The sequence below is a fragment of the Saimiri boliviensis genome, chromosome 7, assembly GCF_048565385.1.
Source record: "Saimiri boliviensis isolate mSaiBol1 chromosome 7, mSaiBol1.pri, whole genome shotgun sequence".
Taxonomy (NCBI): Eukaryota; Metazoa; Chordata; class Mammalia; order Primates; family Cebidae; genus Saimiri; species Saimiri boliviensis.
Window position 1 is genome coordinate 117,461,906 of NC_133455.1, and position 23,987 is coordinate 117,485,892.

At 40.8% G+C, this 23,987-nt stretch overlaps 1 protein-coding gene and 1 non-coding gene across 2 annotated transcripts; both read right to left on the reverse strand.

Annotated features, from left to right (window-relative positions):
- Nucleotides 1-331: 331 nt before the first annotated feature.
- Nucleotides 332-23,800, reverse strand: CREBL2 (cAMP responsive element binding protein like 2). Its single transcript, XM_003934526.3, has 4 exons — nt 23,463-23,800; nt 6,960-7,157; nt 5,510-5,654; nt 332-2,670 (listed from the first exon to the last, which is right to left on the reverse strand). The coding sequence occupies exons 1-4, from the start codon at nt 23,475-23,477 to the stop codon at nt 2,666-2,668; spliced, it is 363 nt and encodes a 120-aa protein (XP_003934575.1). The 5' UTR covers nt 23,478-23,800; the 3' UTR covers nt 332-2,665.
- On the reverse strand, nt 12,648-12,781 carry LOC120360817 (small nucleolar RNA SNORA5). Its single transcript, XR_005577234.1, has one exon. It is a non-coding gene; the product is annotated as a small nucleolar RNA SNORA5 (small nucleolar RNA).
- Nucleotides 23,801-23,987: the final 187 nt, after the last annotated feature.

A 23,987-nucleotide genomic window follows, 5' to 3' on the forward strand; every position in this document is an offset into this window, starting at 1 on the left:
ACCTTTTTAAAGGACTTCAACCATATCTTAAAACTTGATCTAGTCAAACTTATTCTGCATTATATTCAGTTGCTCTAATATACAGCAGGTTGATGCTAAAATAATGACAGAATTTGACTGGTCTAAATATACAAATACATTTTCCCCCTTATCTTTCTTTCTTTGGGAAAATAAGAAAAAGAAAACATTACTTGGTTTACTCAGAAAGCAAGGAGAGCAGCAGCTTCTCCTGGACTCCATGACTCTCAGCCTTCTTGCCATTACAGGTGAGGGGTGCCAGGATTTCACTATGCTGCTCCTTCACTGGAATGGGAAGGAAATGCTCCAGCTGTTTTAATCAGTGACATTTATTAACATGCTTCAAAAGTGACCAAAGCGTGCAGCCAGCACAATAGCTGAGGCAATCAACGTTCTCTTAGTGTGAACTCCTCCAAAATAACAAATAAATAGGTTTAGGAATAACCTCAAATAAACTGTAATTTAACTTCACCCAAAATTACACATCCTCTACCTGAAGACAAAGTCACTGCTCTTCCCTGCTCCTATAAAGATACTAGTGGGGAGAAAGGAAGCTCAAATGACTCTGTAATTTAGCATTACAATCAGACAAGAAATATTTCAAGCACAATAGAGACATTCCATTGAAGAGCCACATTCATTTTGGAATGTTTGTTTTGAAAACAACTCTTCTGGGGTAATTCAAAAGGTACTGAATGAAGCCACATAAAGTCAGTCTTGGGTTGTTTTGCAAAATAAAAATATACAATTGAGTAGACCAGATGGCAAAAACATATCCAATTACAATCTGAATGCTATATTTAAAATCTTTAAATTCTTAAGGCCTGGATATCAACAAACCTCTTTATATTTATGATCCTAAAAAGACATTAAATATTATTAAACCCCCAACTTCCAAAATATAGAGAGACCCAGCAAACTGGGCTAGTGGTATGTCAGTACACAGTCACACATGACTAGACTAGACTAGACTAGAGATCTGAGTTCGCAACCCAAGTACAAGAGGTCTTTAGGAGCTCAGGCTAAGGGGAGGCACTTTATTCAAATGCATGGCCTGAGAGAAGAGGGAAAGTACCTTGTAATCTTAAACTATGTGGTCCATCTCATGCCCTTCCTCAAAGACAGTCGAGACTACGATATCTCCTCTTAACCTGCCAGTTCAGAACAAAACGTATTTTGTTTGGAAGCTAAATATTTGCTTCACTTGCGTGAAGAATAATTTAGCAGCGACAGAGAACATAACTCCTGTTTTAACCATGGGGAAGAGAAGAGAGAATGATAAAGTATCTCACTGGGGAAATCAAAAGATCCCTGGGTCTGTCTGGATGTATGACATGATGAGCTTGATTCTTCAACCATCACTCTATTTGGTAGTCAGGAAGAAAATAAGTGTAGCTGCAAGGAGAACTGGAAAGAACTACCCTGCCCTTCTGCACCCCCAGCCAGGCCTACTAGCTGCAGTGCTGTGCAAAACTCCAGCTCCAGTGCTTCCCTCCACAGTGGAGGCACAGCCTGGCTGAACCAGATGCATGGCCACAGTGTGTTTCTGGCTCAGAACCTGTCAGGAAATTCATGTCCGGGCAGAAACTAAGTGTTCTGGTAATGGCTTCGGTTAGTAGATCTACCAGCAATTTGTCCCTTTTTTTGTTCCAGATCTTAAGGCAGAAACTCAATCTCAGCAGCTAGTTTCATCCTATTTTCTTCAGAAAAATTCTCCAATTTAATGGAGTACACAAGAAAATATGTGTGAACATTCACTCCTGTCCTCCCCAGATACATATATAGACATACAATAAGAAATATACGTACATATATACCCTAGGTTGTCAAGATAATGTATGCTGCTGAAATGCCTGAAAGGTTACTTTTCAGTTAAAAATAAAATTTGATGAATTATTCTCCAAGTATGGATTTGGCCCTAGCAAATTTTTAAAAATATAGTTTGAGAAGACAGCAACAAAGATTTTAAACAGAAGCTGTCCTGAGAGTTTTCCTGATAGATTTTGTGAACATGTATGTTATTTAAAACAGGCATATCCTTATGGATTATAAAAATAGAAATGTATATATTTGTTAATACATATTCACAGCTTATGCTGGAATGGCTCACAGGAGAAATCATGGTTCATGCAGAGAATAAGAATTACTCAAGTAAATAGAAATAAGATTAGGTCCATAAAGGCTGAGAACTTACAGACAGTAATCAGCTCATCTGGTTTCTCTCTGTAGGGCAATCAAAAACATGAAAGGCGGTGACACATAAACACACACAGACATAAAATTACATGAATTACATGGAAAGAATATAAATTAACCAATAAAGCAATGTGGAGTTAAGGTGCAAAAATACAATCTTCGTCCATTTTCTCTACTCCCGTGTTTTCAAGCATCACAACATGTTAAATGTCATGGGTGGCAATACCAACCCAGACAGGTCTGAATGTCTGTAGATTTTCTAAGTGTTGAAAGTTAAAGCAAGATCCTTTGAGATCTATGATCACACATTTTGGTAGAAATTGCAGATTTACAGAGATGACTACTGAGCAGTAGGTAGTAAATGGAGCCAAGAAGTACACTCTTGTCCATTCATCTTCCATGGGAATCAGAATATTGGCTTCAATCACTGACTTATCATTTTATATAATCTTCACCCTGAAACATAAAAGTTACCAATGTAAAAATGTTTTTAAAGTAAATGAAGTTTGATTAATCTGTTTTAAGATGCATGAATTTTTTTTTTCAGTTTAGTATCTTCAGGAAAGCTAATTTTTAAAAATACAGACTAAAAAGAAGCTGATTTCGCTTTTTTCCATTAATTCAATTTAGATGAAGGCAAATGTTTTGTTTTTCTAATTTTTAAACGTTTCAGTAGCTTTTAGGGTAGAAGTGGTTTTTGGTTACATGAGTGAATTCTACAGTGACAGAGTCTGAGATTTTAGTGTACTTGTCAACCTAGATGAAGATAAATGTCATATAATAAAAGTTATCAAAAAGCCAATTTCTTCAATTTTGTAAAAAATATTTAAAAGATAGAAAGTTTGTTCTGTGCTCCCAGAGGTTGACCTTAAAAAAAGTTAATTAAAAAAAAAAGTTTGTAATGTTTCCTTATAATTATTTAAAGTACTCCCAGAGTAATCACAATAATGAATAAATCAACATAGGATATATTCATTTCAAAGCCTTTCCAGTTTCTTCAACAAATGTTGCTGGGACAGCTAGATACTCACATGCAACATTCCTACCTTACATCATATAGAAAAATTAATTCAAAATGGATCAACCACCCAAATACAAGAGTAAAAACCACAAAATTCTTAGAAAACATGAGGTGGGTAAATCTTCATAACTGTGGATTTGGCAATGGAGTCTTAGGTATATCACTAAAAGCATTAGCAACAAAAGAACAAAAATAGATAAACTGGACTTCATCAAAATTAAAATATTTTGTGCATCAAAGAACACTATCAACAAAGTGAAAAGATAGCCTAAAGAAGGGGAGAAAATATCTGCAAATCATTTAACTGATAAAGGTTTTATAACCACAGTAAAAAACTGTTAACCATTCAACAACAAAAACAACTCAATTAAAACATGAGCAAGAGACTTAAGACATTTCTCCAACAAGCACATGAAAATATGCTCAACATCATTAGACATTAGGGAAATGCAAATCAAACACAATGAGATACCACTCCATACCCATTAGGATGGCTATAGTTTCAAAAAATGGAAAATAAGTGTTGGTGAGATGTGGAAAAATTGGACAGACAAACATTGCTGGTGGGAATGTAAACTGTTTTGGCCACTGTGGAAAACAGTTTGACTGTTCCTCAAAAATTAAACACAGAATTGCCATTTGACCCAGCAATTTGAATCCCAGGTATATATACAAATAAATTCAAACAGGTATGAAAACAAATACTTGTTCACACATGTTCATAGCAGTAATATTCACAATATCCAAGAGGTAAAAGCATATGTCCATAAATGGATAAACAACTGTATATATATGAATATTATTTGACCATAAACAAGAATTAAGTACTAATGACACACACTACAATGTGGATGAACCTTGAAAACATTATACTAGGTGACAGAAGCCAGACACAAAAGGTCACATACTATGTAAGTTCCATGTATATGAAATATGAATATACAGAATAGGTAAATCTATAGAGACAGAAAACAGATTCATGGTTGCCAGGGGTTGGGGGAAGCAGGAAATGGGGAATAACTACTTAATGGGTTCAGGATTTTCTTTTGAGGTGATTAAATGTTTTGTGACTAGATAAAAGTGATGGTTGCACAACAATGTAAATATACTAAATGGCTCTGGAAATTTTTGTTATGTGAATTTTACCTCAATTAAAAACAATCCTTACAGTGATGGGCTACTGTACTAGAGAGCCTGGACTAGGTGAGGACAAGTTCTACCATTAAAGCTGTTTGATGCTGGGCACCTTGCTCAGCCTTTCTGCTACTTCTTCATCTATAAGTATAATTCCGCCAGGCGTGGTGGCTGACGCCTGTAATCCCAGCACTTTGGGAGGTCGAGGTGGGTGGATCACAAGGTCAGGAGATTGAGACCATCCTGGTCAACACGGTGAAACCCCATCTCAAGCCGGGCGCAGTGGCTCAAGCCTGTAATCCCAGCACTTTGGGAGGCCGAGGCGGGTGGATCACGAGGTCGAGAGATCGAGACCATCCTGGTCAACATGGTGAAACCCCGTCTCTACTAAAAATACAAAAAATTAGCTGGGCATGGTGGTGCGTGCCTGTAATCCCAGCTACTCAGGAGGCTGAGGCAGGAGAATTGCCTGAACCCAGGAGGCGGAGGTTGCGGTGAGCCGAGATCGCGCCACTGCACTCCAGCCTGGGTAACAAGAGCAAAACTCCGTCTCAAAAAAAAAAAAACAAACCCCATCTCTACTAAAAATACAAAAATTAGCTGGGCGTGGTGGTGTGCGCCTGTAGTCCCAGCTACACAGGAGGCTAAGGCAGGAGAATTGCCTGAACCTGGGAGGCGGAGGTTGCAGTGAGCCAAAATTGTGCTACTGCGCTCCAGCCTGGTGCCTGGCGATAGAGTAAGACTCTGTCTCAAAAAAAAAAAAAAAAAAAAAAAAAAAGACATACTAAGAAAAGTGATCAACAGAAACCCTACTTTGAGATACCCTCTTTTTTTTTCTACTCTTTTGAGGCAGGGTCTCACGATGATGGCTCAATGCAGCCTCAACCTCCCTGGGTTCAGATGATCCTCCCACCTCAGCCTCCCGAATAGCTAGGATTGTAGGCATGCATCACCAAGCTCAGAGAATTTTTGTATTTTTTTATAGAGATGGGGTTTTGCCACACTGTCCCAGCTGGTCTTGAACTCCTGAGCTCAATCGATCTGCCCACCTTGGCCTCCCACAGTGCTAGGATTATAGCCATAAGCCACTGTGTCCAGCCAAGATATCTTCTTAAATATAAATTCTCCCATTGTACTCACAGGAATTGCTATTAGCATCTGTCTTCCCAGCCTTGGTATGCCTGCTTGAGTTCTGCTGAGACTTGCTGTGCTCTTCTCCAGTGAGCAGGGCCTTTATTTCAGAAGGGATTTTTCCTTGGTCCATTGCCATGCACCATTGCTTGTACTGAAATATGTAAAACATATTTAAACAAACTTTTACTCATCAGAGCTTAGAAACCACTGGTAGAAATGCTAGACATAAGAACTCCCATGGCTAGAGGTCACGTTGGCTGCTGGGAATCCCACCCTCCATCGTATTACCTACTTGTAACTGAGGACATCTATGAGATCTGCCATCTTTCAGAAGAGGCAGAGAAACTGTTGCTGAATTGTTTTGGATGTACTGGAGTGCTGCTCAGATTTAAAAGTCCCCCGTGGTTAAAAGGACATCTCCCCACAGTGTGCCACTAGTTAGAATTCATCTTTTTTTTTTTTTAAATAATTGTCACAGTATTATTTCTACTCCCAAATAAAGAAATAAATGTTAGTAATTTCCTTTCTCTAACAAGTAATCATTAAACATGTTCTATCTACACACTAGGGACTTCGAAGGTCTACAAAGATGAAGCTGACCAAAGATTCTGCCCTCAAGTGGCTTACAATGCAGAAGGTAAGAAATAATTTATAGCACAGGTCAAATTCAACATATCAAAAATATCTACTGAATAGTATATATCTGGACAATACATACAGCACTATTCATGTCCCTCTCTTCATGTTCCAACCTTATTGTCTTACTTCCTAAAAACCTGTGGAAGCCTGTCCCAGTTGTGTAATGATCACGGTAATATCTTTCTCTTCTGTCACCTCCACCCTCAGCTCACAATAATGGAGTTTCAATTCTGTCTTATCTATTTTCTTTCACATTTTTACAGCCACTGCCCAAAGTCTGAACAGACGACGGGTAAAACATGTAAAATAAATAAATTCACTTAAACACAAATGGCATGCTACACGTAGTTACATATTGTTGTATTGCTTTGTCCACTTAGCAACATATTGTATCTTTCTACGTCAGTAAATATATGTGCATTGTGATTTTTACTGGCTACAAAGTAGTCCAATATACAAATGTAGTAAAATTTATTTAACCAGTCTTTTATTCTTGTCCATCTGGGTTATTTTCCATTTTCTTTTCTTATAAACAGTCCCTCAGTTTAACAGTCATGCACACTCTGTGTCCATAACATAATGAGTTATTTTCCATTTTCTTTTCTCATAAACGGTCCCTCATTTTAACAGTGATGTATACTCTGTGCCCACCAGCAGTGTATGAAGATGTCTACCTGCCTCTATCCTGGCTAACAGATTACTGTTCTCTGCAATGTTTGCCAACTGGACAGGTGATAACTGGTATCTTCGTATTTTAATTTATTATTTATTTGCCTGTTAAGGTGATTTTTTCATGTGTTTATTGACGCTTTCTTACCATTTCCAGTTCCTCTCTGAGGGCACATATAGCTCTTTCTCGACTGGATACCAACTCTTCCAAATACTGATATCTCAGCTTTTTTCGGGCTCGGCATTCTCTTGCACTCTGCCTGCTTCTCTCAAGTTTTGCTTTCAAGTCAATTTTGGCTGGCTTCCGACCACGTTTACCAGGCTTCTTTACTTTGCCTCCAACCACCTTCAGCAAGCATGAGAAGAAATAATTTTTCCCTTAGTTCTGTGTACAGCAAAGTGTCTATGGCTGCATATTAGCAAAGAGAACATTTACAAACAAAACATATGTGCAGCCTATGGAACTGAGAAAGCATAATCCCGTCGGATGTCTTCTGGGTCTTTAAAAAGAAAAAGTAAAGCTATTGCTATTTGAAGGTGACATGATTTTATACACAGAAAATCCAATGCAAAAGAATTCTTGCCGCTCCCTGCCCCACCAAAAAACCTATTAGAGCTAATAAATGAGTAGAGCAAGGCTGCAGGATACAAGATCAATACACGAAAATCAGTTGTGTTTCTACATACTATCAATGAACAATCTGAAAATGAAATTAAGAAAATGACTCCATTTACAGTAGCCTAAAAAAGAATACAATACTTAGGAATAAATTTAGCATAAGGAGCGTAAAATCTGTGCACTAAAAACCAAAAAACATCATTGAAAGAAATTTAAGAAGATCTGATAAATGGAAAGGCAGCACATGTTAGTGGGCTGGAAGACTTATTACTATAAAGAAAGTAATATTCTTCAAATTGATCTATAGTTTCAACAAAATTCCTATCAAATCTCAGCTTCATTTTTGCAGAAATTGGCAGGCTAATCCTAAAATTCATACGGAAATATGACAGACCCAGAATAACCAAAAGAATATTAAAAAACAAGCAAACTGGAGGCCTCACTTTCTGATTTCAAAATTTATTCGAAAGCTACAGTAATCAAGATAGTATAATACTGGCAAAAGGACAGACATATAGATCAACGGAAAAGTATAAAGAATTAGGAAATAAATCCTTGCATTTATGGTCAATTGATTTTCAACAAGGTGCCAAAGTGATTCAATGGGGAAAGAATAGTCTTTCCAATAAAGGGTGCTGGGATAGGTGGATAGCCACTTACAAAATAATTAAGTTGGATCCCTACCTTGCACCATATACAAAAATTAAAAATTGAACAAGCTGGGTACAGTGGTTCAAATCTGTAATCCCAGCACTTTGGGAGGCCGAGGTGGGAGGATCTTTTGAGCCCAGGAGGTCAAGACTGCAGTGAAGCCATGTTCACGCCACTGCACTCCAGCCTAGATGACAGGGTGAGAGTCCATCCCAAATTTTAAAAAATAGAACAAAGGCCTAAACGTAAAAGATAAAACTATAAAATCTTAGAAGAAAACAGGATTTACTCCTTGTGACCTTGGATGAGGCAATGGTTTCTCAGATATGATAAGTACAAGCTACCAAATTGTATTTCAAGGGTAATCAAGATAAAAGGACAACCCATAGAATGGGAGAAAATATTTGTAAATCATAAATATAAGGGACTTGTATCTAGAATACATAAAGAATTCTTACAACTCAATAATAAAAAGACAACCCAACTTAAAAAGGGGGCAAGGATTTGAACAGACATTTCTCCAAAGAAGATATACAATCACCAATACGCAAATGAAAAAACACTCAGTATCATCAGTCATTAGGGAAATGTGAATCATAACCACAAAATATATCACTTTACACCCACAAGGATGCTTATATAATTAAAAAGACAGCCAATAACAAGGACTGGTGCAGATGTGGAGAAAGTGAAATCCTCATACATTGCTGGTGGGAATGTAACATAATGCAGCCACTTTGGAAAACATTTTGGCAGTTCCTCAAAAAGTTAAACATAAAGTTTATAACCCAGCAATTCCAATCATAGGTATATCCCAAAAAGAAATGAAAACATATGTCCACACTAGAACTTGTATATCAATGTTCACAGCACTGTTATTTGTGATACCTAAAAAGCAGAAACAACGCAAGTGTCCATCAACTGATGAATACATAAAATGTAGCATATCCACACAATGGAACATTATTCAGCTATAAAATGGAGTACTGACCTATAGTACAACACTGATAGCCTTGAAAACATTATGCTAAGTGAAAGAAGACAAATACAAAGGCCAAATATTGTATTATTCCAAATCTATAGAGACTTAAAATAAATTAATGGCTGCTTAGGGCTGAGAAGGAGAAGAAAAAAATGGAAGTGCCTGTTAATGGTCTCAGTTTCTTTTTTTCTTTTTTTAAATTAATAGACTTTACTTTTTAACAGCTGTTTAGGTTTACAGGAAAATCAAGCAGAAAAGTACAGAGTTCCCATACTATCCCCCCCTCCACTCTCACAGTTCCCCCTATTATTAACATCTTTCAACAGTGTGGTACATTTGTTACAACTGGTGAACTAATACTGATTTATTAGTAGTAACTGAAGTCCACAGTTTACATTAGGGTTCTCTCTTGGTGTTATATATTCTATGAATTTTGATAAGCAGTATCATACAGAATAGTTTCATTGCTCTAAAATCCTCCGTGCTCCATCTATTCCTCCCTCCTCTGAAACCCTGGCAATCACTGATCTTTTTACTATCTCTATAATTTTGCCTTTTCCAAAATGGCTCTTTTCACTTAGCAATATACATTAAAGGCTCTTCCATGACTTTTCAGGGCTTGATAGCTTGTTTCTTTTTCTTTTTCTTTTTTTTTTTCCCCTAAGAAACAGAACCTCACTATGTTGCCTAGGCTGGTCTCAGACTCTTGGGCTCAAACTATCCTCCTGCCTTAGCCTCCCAAGTAGCTGGAACTAAAGGTGCACCTAGCAACTCATTTCTTTTTACTGCTAAATAGTATTCCACTGGAGGGATGTACTGCAGTTTGTTTATAAGAGTCTCTTCTGGAGTGATGGAACTGTTCTGGAATTAGATAGTGGTGATCATTGCACAACTCTGTGAATATACTAAAAATCACAGAATGGACAAATTAAAAGGGTGATTTTTGTGGTTTGTGAATTACTTTTCAACAAAACTATTATTTTTAAAAGAGACACGGTTACTTAGTGAACCTGAAAAAGCAAAAGGAATAGCTGAAAGGGAAGAATCAAGTTAGCACAGACACAGAACTTGGGAGGAGAATGAGTATTCTGGAGGGGAGGGGTCAAGCATAAGGTTCTAACTCATGAGTTTTAAGGTTGAGAATTAAAATAAAACTGGACTTAATCAAGTAGGGGGGTTGCTGATAATTCTAAAATTAACCATTACAGCAAAAGACAAAATAGAAACCAGTCTGCAAAGGCCTGAGGAAATTATGGATGGCCTGGGCTTCACAGTCCAGGTTTAACTTCCACAGAAAGAGAACACATAATTAGAGCTGCATGCTCTTTAGGAGTTAACTGGGGCTTCTTAAAACGAGGAAGCCTCCAGCACCGCACATTAAATCCTATTCCAAAGATTCCTGGACCATTTACATCCCATTTTTCAGGACAAACAGAATAAAAACATAAATTCAGGGTTTGTGGTCAGAAAGCACTCATTATGAACAAGGCCTTGAGTTAGGCACTCTACATACTATCTCATGCTGTTTCGCACTACCTCAGAGGAGGTGAGAACTATCACCCTCATCTTTTCAGGTAAAGAGGGTACAGTAATTCCTTTATTCAGTGACCCTTTATTAAATACCCACATTATGCCAAACACTGTAAAACTCTCTAGAGATAAACACAAAACAATAGGATACTTAACCTTGATGCATTTAGACTAGTGAAAAGCAGCAGCCATGAAATAAACAATAACATTGCAGACAGCGGAATATCAATATAGACAAGAATGTTGGTGGTGGAGGGATACGTATACATAGACACAGACATGGATATGTGATCTCTTCATTTCATAGATGACCAGATTTTAGCCCAGACTTCCATCAGAGCAGGGACTAGAACCCAAGTCCCCAGATTTGTATTACAGTAACCTGTCAGAAGGTCATCAAGTATATCTATTCCTATTCTCATCTTAGACAGGACTCACTAACCTGATCATGTAATTCCCTGAAAAAGCTCTAACACTGACAGGTGTATTAAATGCACTGCTGTATTCATGCTGTATGGTCATTCATTTAACGCAATTCACTTTTTTTTTTTTTTTTTTTTTTTTTTTTTGAGACGGAGTTTCACTCTTGTTACCCAGGCTGGAGTGCAATGGCACGATCTCGGCTCACCGCAACCTCCGCCTCCTGGGTTCAGGCAATTCTCCTGCCTCAGCCTCCTGAGTAGCTGGGATTACAGGCACACGCCACCATGCCCAGCTAATGTTTTGTATTTTTAGTAGAGACGGGGTTTCACCATGTTGACCAGGATGGTCTCGATCTCTCGACCTCGTGATCCACCCGCCTCGGCCTCCCAAAGTGCTGGGATTACAGGCTTGAGCCACCGTGCCCGGCCGCAATTCACTTTTATATTAGGCACTCACTTAAGGGTTGTGCTGAGGTTAACTAACAACCTTTTTCATTTTACACCTCATTGAAGTTTCCCCCTATTATTGCGACTCTCCATGCCCACCCAATAAAGTCATGCCAATGTATTCCTTTATGAACCTCTGATTTCTCTCTTCTTCTCCATTCCTCCTGACAGTGATAGGGGGCAGAAAATTCTAGAGAGAAAAGGGTGGGTCCCAGGCAAAATCCATCCTCCAGCCAAAAAGCCTGAAATGGCAGCCTGAAATAACTTACATCCCTACTTTTCCAGTTGAATGTTGCCTTTTTCTAAACCACCCATGGCTCTGCTCCACCCCATCCTGTGCCTATAAAAACCCCAGATTCAGCCGGTAGATGAGACGATAGCCAGATGTCAGAGAGAAGCAGCTTGACTTCAGAGGAATGGATTGATGGCATAACTTCAGAGAAGAGTCTGGCCAGAGACAGCTAGACTTCAAGGGAAGATTATCTACCTGTCCCATCCCCTTTTCAGCTCCCCTTCCTGCAGAGAACCATTTTCATCAGAAATAAAATCCCCTGAATTCATCATCCTTCAATTCGTTTGTGCAACCTCATTTTACCTGGACGCTGGACAAGAGCTTAGGAGCCACAAATGCACTGTAAAAGGCTGTGACACTGATCCTTTGCCCTTGCTGGTGGAGGTCAGCTGCCTCACATGAAAAGGCAAACGGTCCACTGAGCTATTAACGGTTGAGCCATCCACAGATGGCAGAGCTCAACAGAACATTGTAACATTCCCTCTGGGGCTTCAGGAGTCTCAGGCACCCCCCAACCTAGATGCTGCCATGGGCCTGCATGAAGTTCACTATTGCCAGCATCAAAACAGCCGGCCAATTCCAGCGCTCATTCACTCCAGTTCCCTCTCTCATTTTGCTCACATGCTCCCTCCTGCAAGGAGCTGAGAGTGGTAGGCTGAGTAAATGAGGCACCCCTGTCGCAAGTCCCACAAAACAGACAGGGAAATATCCTACTTCACTGATACTCCAACACTAGTCAGACCACTACTCACAGATTATTACAACAGATTCCCAGTGCATCTCCCCACCATCTCTTCTTTTCTACCCCACTTCCCTTGTCAATTCATTTTCCAAAGAGCTGGCAGATAAACCTTTCTTTTCATAACTTTGTTTGTTTTGTTTTGTTTTTTGCTTGGTGTCTGTAACCAAATTTATCCCTGAGCCTGAGACACAGGAACAGGGCCCATGAGTCACAGTGTTTCTGTGGTAGCCTTCTGGGCCAGTGCCTACCATGTGAAGGACAGGCACTGAATCTGACACAGCTGCCTTTTCATAACTTTTGTGTGTTTTTCTTCACTGTAAAAAAGTAATACCTGACCATTATAGAAATAAGTTTTCTCTAATGTCCCCTGGCCATGTCACCCTCAAGTTCAAGAAAACACCTCTGGCTCAGCACTCCTTACTAAGTCACCATATACAATATATTCATTTCTTGGGGCTGCTGTAACAAATTACCACAAATGTGGTGGCTTAAAGCAACAGAAATTTATTCTCTGGTTCTGGAGGTCCAGACTGGAGCAGTCTGGTAGAGCTACATTTCCTCTGGAGGCCATGGGGAGAATCTGTTCTTTGCCTCTCCAGCTTCTGGTGACTGCCAGCATTCCTTGACTTGTGGCCGCATCATTCCAATCTGCCTATGTGGTCACACTGCTTCCTCATCTGTCCATCAAAGCTCCCTCTGCCTTAGTCTTATAAGGACACTTGTCCTTGAATTTAGGGCCCACCTAGATAATGGAGGATAAGCTCCTCCTCTCAAAATGCTTAATCACATCTTTTGCCATACAAGGTAATATTCACTCTTTTACCACATAAGGTGATAACCACAGGTTCCAGAGATTCAGACATGTACATAGCTTTTTAGGGGCCACCATTTAGCCCACTGCATCCAGGATTCCCGCCTCAAGTCACTCTTCTCTTTCATTATCCCCAGCAGGCACCCTCTGTATCAAGTCAAACCAGTCTCCTTAGAGACCACCAGCCTGAACCCCATTGCCCTCATTTCTAACTAGAACTACATTTCTATTTTCCCTCTATCCCCCACCAACCAAAAGGGCAAATTTTGTTTTATTTTGTTAAGATCAGCTCTAGCCCATTTTCTCTGACGCTCTCACTGACCACCATCCTCAGTTCATAAGTCACTTTTCTTCAAAGTTCTGGAACACAGAGTTAACATCACATATACAGAATTGATATGCTTTGTTATGTATATATTTTTCAGTGGACTCACACATTTTTCTATCTCCCCCAGTAGTCTGAGCTCCTCAAGCACAAAAGCTATGTTTTCTACTTCTTTTGCAACCTCCACAGCATAAAGCACAGAGCCAGGCATTTAAGAGATATTTATTAAAAGATTGATAATTTAATGAATAAATGAGAAAGAAAAATCAGAAATATCTTGAAAGTGATTTAAATTACTACTACTACCACCAACAACTTTAAAGAAGTCGTTAAAAAGAAATGCTCCCTCTCAGGGATGTAAAATCTGAAAACCAATTAAGAACTCTTCTTTTATCACCCTTTTTACACTTATTTACATCCTGATGCTCTAATTAAGGTGACTAATAAAAGTTTCAAGTTGTTAAGGGTTAGAGAACTACTCTATTTACATGAAGAAGTGCTAGGAGCCTCAGCCAAAGAGGAAAACAGGAGGGCTTGTTTTGTCTTTCTCTTAAAAACGGGAAGAGAATAGTTATCTCCCACGGATTAAAGAAAAATAAGATAAATATGAATGTGGCTAGCCACTGCTCTTTACCACTTTAAAGAAAAAACAAAACAAGCAGCAGTATTTTCATTTGGTGTCAGGGCTCCCATAACTTCCTTCACAGCTGTGGGTTAGGCTTTTTCTCTTTTTTTATTTGCCAGGTCTACAGAAAGTGGCAAAGTCTACTCACACCTTCCTGTTGCTAACTTTCTACCAGTTTTTCTAGTCGACAGGAGAAAGATCAAGTAGGCATCTTTAGCCTGAGAGTTAACTTCTGCCTCCCCTCTCTCAACCCCTATGCCTTCCCCATCCCCGCAAATGATTAGTCCTCTTTTTAAAAATCTCTTCACCCTTAGATTGATGGCATAACAGCCCTGTCTTCTGGTTCTCTTACATTACTGACTTCTCTTTTCAGTTTATTTTGCCGAGTCCTATTCTTCAGGAATCTTCTGATCACTTTAGAGTTTTCCACTGCTCTCTTTAGCTTTCTATTCTCTCCACTCCTAATCCTTAAGGGATTTTATGCAGCTGCATCAACTGCAACTTACATTGTCAAGTCTCTAACACGGTCTTCAGTCCAGGCTTTTCTTCTGTGCAATCTAATCGCACCAGTGAGAAGTTAAAAAAGACCAAGATTTGTTTAACTCAGTATTTGTTAAGTTCTTTTGGTATGAGTTCACACAAACATTAAATTCTCACAATAACTTAATAAGGTTCTTATTAACACACCCAATCTGTATCTGAAAAAAGTAATATCTAAAGAGATTAAATAATCTGTCCAAAATCACAACAGTTAGAAAATGTGAAAATTAGACTTGAATTCAAGTCATATACTAAAACCCATGTTCTTTCATAATTGGACCATCTGCCTCTGGTCTTGTCCCAGTTCCTACATTTTCACCCTAATCTGTTCATATAGCCATTGGCATTTTTCTTCAAAAACACAAATCTGATTTTGTCACCTCTGCTTTAAAACCCTTCAATGGCTCCCAAACATCTATAGCCTTGGTTTTAAAACCTCACTACACATACGAGCCACTCAACTGGGAAGCTTATTAAAATTCAAATTCCCAGACCCAATCTGGAAAGAATCTGGTTCAGCAGGTCTCTTCCACACTGAAAGATACTGACCCAAATTTCTCAGCCTTGTCTGCCAAGCATATTGCAATTTGGTCCCTGCTTATCTTTCATCCTTATCTCTGACCACACCACTACTTGTGCTTCACGCTATAGTTCAGGGTTAACAAATTACAGCCCCACTAGCAAGCCAAATACAGCCTGCTGCCACTATTTTTTCCCCCGCCCCAAGACAATTTAGCTCTTATTGCCCAGGCTGGAGTGCAGTGGCGCGATCTCCGCTCACCGCAACCTCTGCTTCCCAGGTTCAAGTGATTCTCCTGCCTCAGCCTCCTGAGTAGCTGGGATTACAGGCACTCGCCGCCATGCCCAGCTAATTTTGTATTTTCAGTAGAGACAGGGTTTTTCCATGTTGGCCAGGCTGGTCTCAAACTCCTGACCTCAGGTGATCTGACCGCGCAGGCCTCTCAAAGTGTTGGGATTACAGGCGTGAGCCACCACAGCTGGCCCAGTTTTTGAAAATAAAGTTTTATTGGAACACAGCCATGCCCATTCATTACATTCTGCTGTGGTTGCTTTCATGATACAATGGTAGAGTGGAATAATTCCAACAGAGACCATATGGTGTGCATGGCCCTTGACACAAAGTCTGTCAATCCTTCTCCAGCTGTACCAAAATACTTACTTTCCTGTGCAAGATGCTTTAGTAGAGGATATTCCATCTTTCCTGTTGTGGAGGGGACTCCAGTTCTTTAAAGATTCATTCCTACTCTGTGAACCCATGTCTGACATACCTCAACAGTTAAGCATCCACTGTTAGTGCCCCAAAAGAGTTTTGCTTCTATTGCCCTCATTTTCTACCTTACTGTACTGTAATTACTTTTTTATGTCTGCCTCATCCAATAAAATATAAGTTCCCTGATAATCATCTTTGCAACTCCACTGCCTAGCACAATGCCTCATATCTATCAGGTGTCCAACAAATGTTGGGCAAATCAATAAACTTTTCTGAAAATCTTAGAGGACAAAACATTCTGAATAAGGTTATTTAAACTTAGATTTCAACTGGTTTCTGTGGTATTTAAATTACTCCTTGGTGGCCAGGTGTGGAGGCTCACACCTGTAATCCCAGCATTTTGGGAAACTGAGGTGGGCGGATCACAAGGTCAGGAGTTCAAGATCAGCCTGGTAATATAGTGAAACTCTGTCTCTACTAAAAATACAAAAATTAGCTGGGCATGGTGGTGCATGCCTGTAGTCCCAGATACTCACGAGGCTGAGGCGGGAGAAACGCTTTGGGGAGGTGAAGGTTGCAGTGAGCTAAGATCACGCCACTGCACTCCAGCTTGGGCAACAGAGTGAGACTTTGTTTCAAAAAGAAAAAAAAAAAAGTTACTTCTTGGTTTCTGAAATATCTGTAGAGGTACTCAAGTTGAAATGTGCATGTAACCTAGACAGGAAAGGAAGGTAGCCTTTCAGGCATGGTGGCTCATGCCTGTAATCTCATCACTTTGGGAGGCCAAGGTAGACAGATGGCTTGAGCTTGGGAGTTTGAAACCAGCCTGGGCAACACAGTGAAACCCCATCCCTACAGAAGATATTTTAAAATTAATCTTCTGTAGTTGGGTTTGGTGGCAGGTGCCTGTGGTCCCAGCTATTCCAGAGGCTGAAGTGGGAGGATCACTTGAGCCAGGGAGGTAGAGGCTGCAGTGAACCATGATTGCACCACTGTGCTCTAGCCTGGGCAACAGAGTGGGACCATTTCAAAAAAAGAAAGAAAAGAAAGAAAGCACATTAATAATCAACTGTCAGAGATTTGTTTAATAGATGACATAGCTCTTCTGTCTTGGTCTTATAGAAAGTGTTGATGTGAATAAGAAGACAGGAAAAGCAGAAAATGTCTGGGCTGCAAGGCATGGCCCAAGGAAGGTAGCTCCAACTACAGCAGAGGATGGTTAAAGAGCCAAAGGATAGATGTGGGAATGCCAAAGAGATCTTTTTGCCAATAAATTTTTTTTTTGAGAACTAGCACTACTTAGAACTGGAAAGAATCAGAAGACTTTGGCAGAGGGAGGGGGTTAAAAGGTTAAGGAAAGTGTAAGAAACCTCATTTCCAAAGAATCGTATAGAGCACAAGGTGGAAAGGAAGTATAGAGGGAAATGGTAGCCCATGCTGGCATACTGTGGCCAGTCGCCAGCCCACTCCTGCATTGGTCCCTCAACTGGATCTTGACACCGTAAGCTATTTCAATATATTCACATGTTCATTCAATAAAACCCAACATAAAATAAAAAATGAGAACCTTCTATCTATGATCAAAGCTTCTGAAAATAACATACATTTCTATTTTTTTCTTTTTTTTTTTTGAGACAGAGTCTTACGCTGTTGTCTGGGCTGTAGTGATCTCGGCTCATAGCAACCTTCACCTCCTGGGCTTATGTGATTCTTGTGCCTCAGCCTCCCTCCTGAGTAGCTGGGATTACAGGCATGTACCACTATACCTGGATAATTTTTTGTATTTTTTGAAGAGACAGGGTTTCACCATGTTACCCAGGCTGGTCTTGAACTCCTGAACTCAATCCACCTAACTTGGCCTCTCAAAGTGCTGGGATTACAGGCGTGAGCCACCATGCCTGGCCAAAGAGAAGAAACTTTCATAAAAACAAGCACGTTCTCCTAGTGGTAAACATGGACATGGCCTCAGGAGACTACCTTTCTCACACTATCTAAGAATTAAGGACAGAACATAAGTTCATTTTATGTCCCATCCCACTGCCGCCGTCCCATCTGGGGCATAGTCTGGAGCAAAGGGTTGTGTAGGTGCTGCAAACCTCATACAACAGCATATACTTAAAAATTATTAAAATGAGCATCTCAGGGACATACTGCACTGTGGTAAGGCCCAAGGAATCACTGCTAGGTAATATAATGATAACGTGTTTTAAGAACCTACCATGTGTTAGAGTCTGTACTAGAACTTTAAATGCATCATCCCTAATCCTCATCAAGGCCTCACCTATTGACCACATTTAACAGATAAGGAAATGAAAGCTCAAAAAGGTTAAATAAGTTAGCTGAGATTTTTCCTTCCCAATTAGCTTAGTAGGAGATCTGCTCAGTATTTGAGCTCTGCTACTTAACACACTTCTAAGTCCTCACTTTGAGATGTCCAATCTAACTCTTGCTTTATTTCTCTCATATGCCATTGTATATGCTGGCTGGTTTGCTCAGCTGGAGCACACTTAATAAAGCCTTGATACATCAGGGCAGTCTCCTTAATGTCACCCTGATCCAATTCAATTCAATCACTATTAATGAGTACTTTATGCTATATTAGGCACACTGTTAGATACTTTGGAGGCAAAGCTGTTCCCCATTCAAATCTATCCTGCTCTCACTCCAGCCGGCTAGATGGCAGAGTGTGGGGAACTCAGGCAAACTCATTTATCACCACTGGTAAAAAACGCACAACTCAGAATACAGAATCTTTATAAACGAAGGTCCTCACATCATCATCATGTTCCTGACCTACTCACTCAAATACTACTTCTCTATAACTGCTGTTCCTGCCTACTCTGTCCTCTTCCTGCTGCCCTGGACTTGCTGTCAGCCAATTTGTCATCCTTTATGCTCTCACTGGCACAGCCACCATACTTCCAAACCCCAATCCTCGTCTTCCCTTATATTGAGGAAAACAGAACCAGAGACTGTGACTCATACAGAATGTGAGGGAAAAGTGTGTTTTGTGTGTATGTCTGTATATACTAGGAGGACAGTACAATTTTGTGGGATTATAACTAGGACACAGAAAAGGCAGGGCTGGGAGCTGCCAAAGCCTTACGTAAGGACAGTTTCACACTGCCTGACTGTTGAAGGAGAGTCCAGTATTGTACGTGACATGTAAATATGACTCATCTACAACTACAACACGCATTCGAAGTGTAAGTAGAGTACTCCAGAGGCACTCTCCAACCAGAGACATTTAAAATGAGTTTTCTTTTTGATACTAAAGTTTTCAAAGCTGCTGGTTTTTAAATACTTATAAAAACAATGAATGAATAAAGAGTGAGAATTGAATTCATTTTGCTTACCTGTGTATCCTTTAGAAAGTAATTCATGGATGGTTTACCTTCAAGTTTTAAGTTCACTCTTTTAGGCTAAACAATGACATTTTGAACCTTCCCCACCCTTCCAGATTGCTAGTTTTAGAAACAACCTTTATGTGATCTTATAGCTAAGTAAAATAGCCCAAAATCCTATGTATTTTTCTTGGACTTATTTGAAATTATTGAAGACTATCAGAAAGTTGTTAAATGTTTCAAAGGTTTGAAAAGGAAAAAACTGAGAATCAAAAAGAATATATTTGGAATCTCAAGTTAGAAAAAATAAAGAATACGTTCGACTATTCTTAAACAGCCATAACATTAATATTATTTTCTGGACAAGATAATGGATATAGCCTTAAGATTTAATTTCAAAATTAACACTGAAAGATCAAGCTAGCAAAGACTTTTATGGAATATTACTTCTGCCTTTCAGCTGGAACTGCCATCTTCCAGTAATTCACAAAAATGATGAAAACAAAGGGAAAAAGAAAAAGCACCAACAGATGTTCTCCAAGCCTTTTAGAAAACATGGGGTTGTTCCTTTGGCCATATACATGGAAACCCATAAGACAGGTGATATTGCAGACATCAATGGAATGGGGACTGTTTAAAAAGGAATGCCCTACAAAGATCACCTGAGTTCAGGAGTTTGAGACCAGTTTGGCCAACATGATGAAACCCCGCCTCTACTAACAAATGCAAAAAATTGGCCAGGCGCAATGGCTCACGCCTGTTAATCCCAGCACTTTGGGAAGCCAAGGAGGAGGGCAGATCACTTGAGGTCCGGAGTTTGAGACTAGCCTGGCCACCATGGCAAAACACTGTCTTTACTAAAAATACAAAAATCAATCCAGCCTGGTGGCGTGTACCTGTAAACCCAACTACTCAGGAGGCAGAGGCAGGAGAAGCGAAGGTTACCGTGAGCCGAGATAGCGCCACTACACTCAAGCCTGGGCAACTGAGTGAGACCCTGTCTCAAAAAAAAAAAAAAATGCAAAAAATTAGCTGGGCATGGTGGCACATGCCTGTAGTCACAGCTGCTAGGAAGTCTGAGGCAGGAGAATTGCTTGAACCCAGGAGGCAGAAATTGCAGTGAGCTGAGATGGTACTACTGCACTCCAGCCTGGGCAACAGAGGGAGACTCTGTCTCAAAAAAAAAAAAAAAAGGAATAAAAGGAATGTTCTACATATGTTACTATGGCAAAACTGGAAGAGTCTACAATGTTACCCAACATTCTGTTAGCATTGCTGTAAACAAACAAGGGAAAGATTCTTGCCAAGAGCATTAACATGTGATTGAGCATATTAAGTACTCTAAGAGCTGACAGCTTCTGGAAACCTGTGAAGGAAAATGATCAGATAAAGAAGCCAGTGAGACCCTCATCTCTGCAAAAAATTAGCTGGGCATGGATGTACGTTCCTGTAGTCCCAGCCACTTGGGCTACTGAGGTTGAGGGCTGCTTTGAGCCCAGGAGTTCAAGGCTGCAGTGAGCTGTGACCACGCCACTGCACTCCAACCTGGGCAACAGTGCAAGACGCTATCTCAAAACAAAAAGGAAACTAAAAAGAAAGGTACTTGGGTTCAACTGAAGCACCAGCCTGCTCTGCCAGTAGAAAGGAGCCTGAGCTACTGGAACTTCTTCTCTATGAATAGTAATGGGAGATCCCGGAGGGCACAGTGGCCCACACCTATATATAATCCTACCACTTTGGGAAGCCAAAGCAAGCAGATCACCTGAGTTCGAGAACAGCCTGACCAACCACCCCGTCTCTACTAAAAATAAAAAATTAGCTGGGTATGGTGGCACATGCCTGTAGTCCTAGCTACTGAGGAAGCTGAGGCAGGAGAATTGCTTGAACCCTGGAAGTGGAGGTTGCAGTGAGAGGGTGCCACTGCACTCCAACCTGGGTGACAGAATAAGATTCTGTCTCAAAAAAAAAAAAAAAAAAAAAAAAAAGTATGATGTCCCCTCCCCAAAGAAATATTCAAAGCAAAAACAAAAACAAAAAATTACTTGCTGATTTTTCTGGAAAACCTTCAGAACGCTCCCCTTCTCTCTTGGAAATACCATTTCCCCAATATCATATCCCACGAATGTTACTATACCCAAACCGGAAAAGTCTACAATGTTATCCCGAATTCTGTTCGCAAAGTTGTAAACAAACAATGGCAAGATTCTTGCCAAGGGAATTAATGAATATATTGAGCATATTAAGTACTCTAAGAGCTGACAGCTTCCTGAAACATGCCCCCTATCTGTCTTGGGAATGTCACTTCCTATTAAGAGGGGTTTGCTAATTCACAAGCAATCCATTTCTCTAGGTGAGTCCCAATTCCAGAGTACTGCACAGGGCTTTCCCTTCCATCTGTCACTTTTCTCACAGTCTTCTACATGAAGAGGAAGAGAAAGCAAAAAAGAATAAAACAAGGAGTACAGAGAAGTTGGAAATTTTTTGAATCCCTCTGAAGACATATGAAACAAAAACTGCAGCAGCAGCAAAAAAAGGCACCGGGACAAAGCTATCATAAAGAGTATGCCAGAGACTGTGAAACAAGATGCTGGGAAACACAGGGAAGGATGGTTTTTACTTTAAAAACTGGCAAATTTGGCCGGGCGCCGTGGCTCACGCCTGTAATCCCAGCATCTCGGGAGGCCAAGGCGGGCGGATCACAAGGTCAGGAGATCAAGACCACCCTGGCCAACATGGTGAAACCCTGTCTCTACTAAAAATTAAAAAAAAAAAAAAAAAAAAAAAAAAAAAAAAAATTGGCCGGGCATAGTGGCACAAGCCTGCAGTCCCAGCTACTCTGGAGGCTGAGGCAGGAGAATCGCTTGAACCCAGGAAGCAGAGGTTGCAGTGAGCGGAGATGGTGCCATTGCACTCCAGCCTGGGCGACAAGAGCGACAAAAAAAATTTGGCAAATTTCAGAAGTCTGATTCCTTAAAATAAAAAAGTCCAATTCCAAAACATCGTGAAACATCAAAAAGCAAATCCCTGAACATCCCTATCTTTAGGAAATAAAACTAAAAAACACTAATGTGGGTAGATAAAAAGAAAGGCAGCCAGGTACGGTAGCTCACGCCTGTAATCCCAGCACTTTGGGAGGCCGAGGTGGCGAATCACCTGAAGCCAGGAGTTCGAGACCAGCCTGACCAACATGGAGAAACTCCATCTCTACTAAAAATACAAAATTAGTCAAGCGTGGTGGCACATACCTATAATCCCAGCTACTCCGAAGGCTGAGGCAGGAGAATCGCTTGAACCCGGGAGGTGGAGGTTGCGGTGAGCCGAGATGGCACCATTGCACTCCAGCCTGGGCAACAAGAGTGAAACTCCCTCTCAAAAAAAAAAAAAAAAAAAAAAAAAGGCTATACACAGATAAATTATATGGATTAACCAATAATGAACATTACCTATTATTTTACAATCATAAAGTAAGCGATTTTTACAGGGAAATCGAATAGTGATGAGATGTTAAGGTTAACAAGAAGAAAATCACTATTTTTTTAGAGAAGGTTTCCCAGAGTAGGTTAAACTCCAGACTGGCCAAAAAGCAACAGGAGCTTAGCAGTGTTCCAACCAACCACAGGAAAATACCTCAGAGTGGGAGTGAACTGATTATATGAATGGGACATTGAGTAACGGAGCCTGAGAAAATAAAGGGGAACCGTCAAGGGGAATAAGGCTGGTTCAGGGTGCACTAAAGTCTCCAAACGGGAGACAGGGTAAGAGGCAGCAAAAGAGTGCAAGAAGAAAAAGCACAGTAGTTTCTTCACTTATCTCGACAGGCAAGTTAAGGACTAGGGGTTCCACTACCTAAAAAGCTAGCAAACAGGGTTGCATGGGAGTGAAGATTTTCCAGGGCCCTTCCTGGAAAAACGGAGCCCCGGTGTTCCCTGACTTCCCGGCTGGGTACCTTCGGGCAGTGACTGGAGAGGCGCAGGGATGTTTCAGGCAGGTGTCTGTTGGGTGTTGGCATGGACTACACAGCGGAGGTTCAGCCGCGGGACTAGCATTGAGCAACAAGCAGGCGGCGGCGCGTGCAAACCACAATACTTACCTTACTGTCATCCATCTCGGCAGACAGGCCGGCCCGGCCAGGCACTCCCTCCCGGAGTCCTCCCCCGGCTCAGCTGGCCTGGCCTGGCCCCCGCCCCGAGGAAGAAGGGGATATGGTTCTGGCTGCCTCCTCCTCTCGCCTAACAGTTCGCTTCCCTGATGCCACAGTCACGGGGACAAGGGACCAGTTCAGGAATGGCAGAGGGGACCCTGGAGGCGGCCCCAAACGCCTCCCTTCGCCGCCACCGCCGCCGCCGCCGCCTCCTCCTCCCCCTCCATGACAGTCTCTGGGTGTTTACAGACGCGCTGGAGAGCCGCCGAGACCTGAGAGTGGGCGGGAAGGCTGCACGCAGAATGGCCCCTTCGGCTGCCGTAGCACCGTGGGGTTCTGGGAATTGTGGTTTTTCTTATCGCAGTCTCTGCGATGCTGACTGGGAAAAAAACTACAATGCCCACATAGCCTCAGCAAGGGGACGCTGTTTTCCTTCTGCCTGCTAGCGCGGAGAAGGCGGGGCCGGGCTGCAGG

Excerpts from the sequence above, each read along its gene's own strand:
- CREBL2 (XM_003934526.3), bottom strand. Across the intron at positions 5,655-6,959 it reads TCAGAGAGGAACTGGAAATG|TACAAGCAATGGTGCATGGC; the intron begins GTAAGAAAGCGT and ends TACATATTTCAG.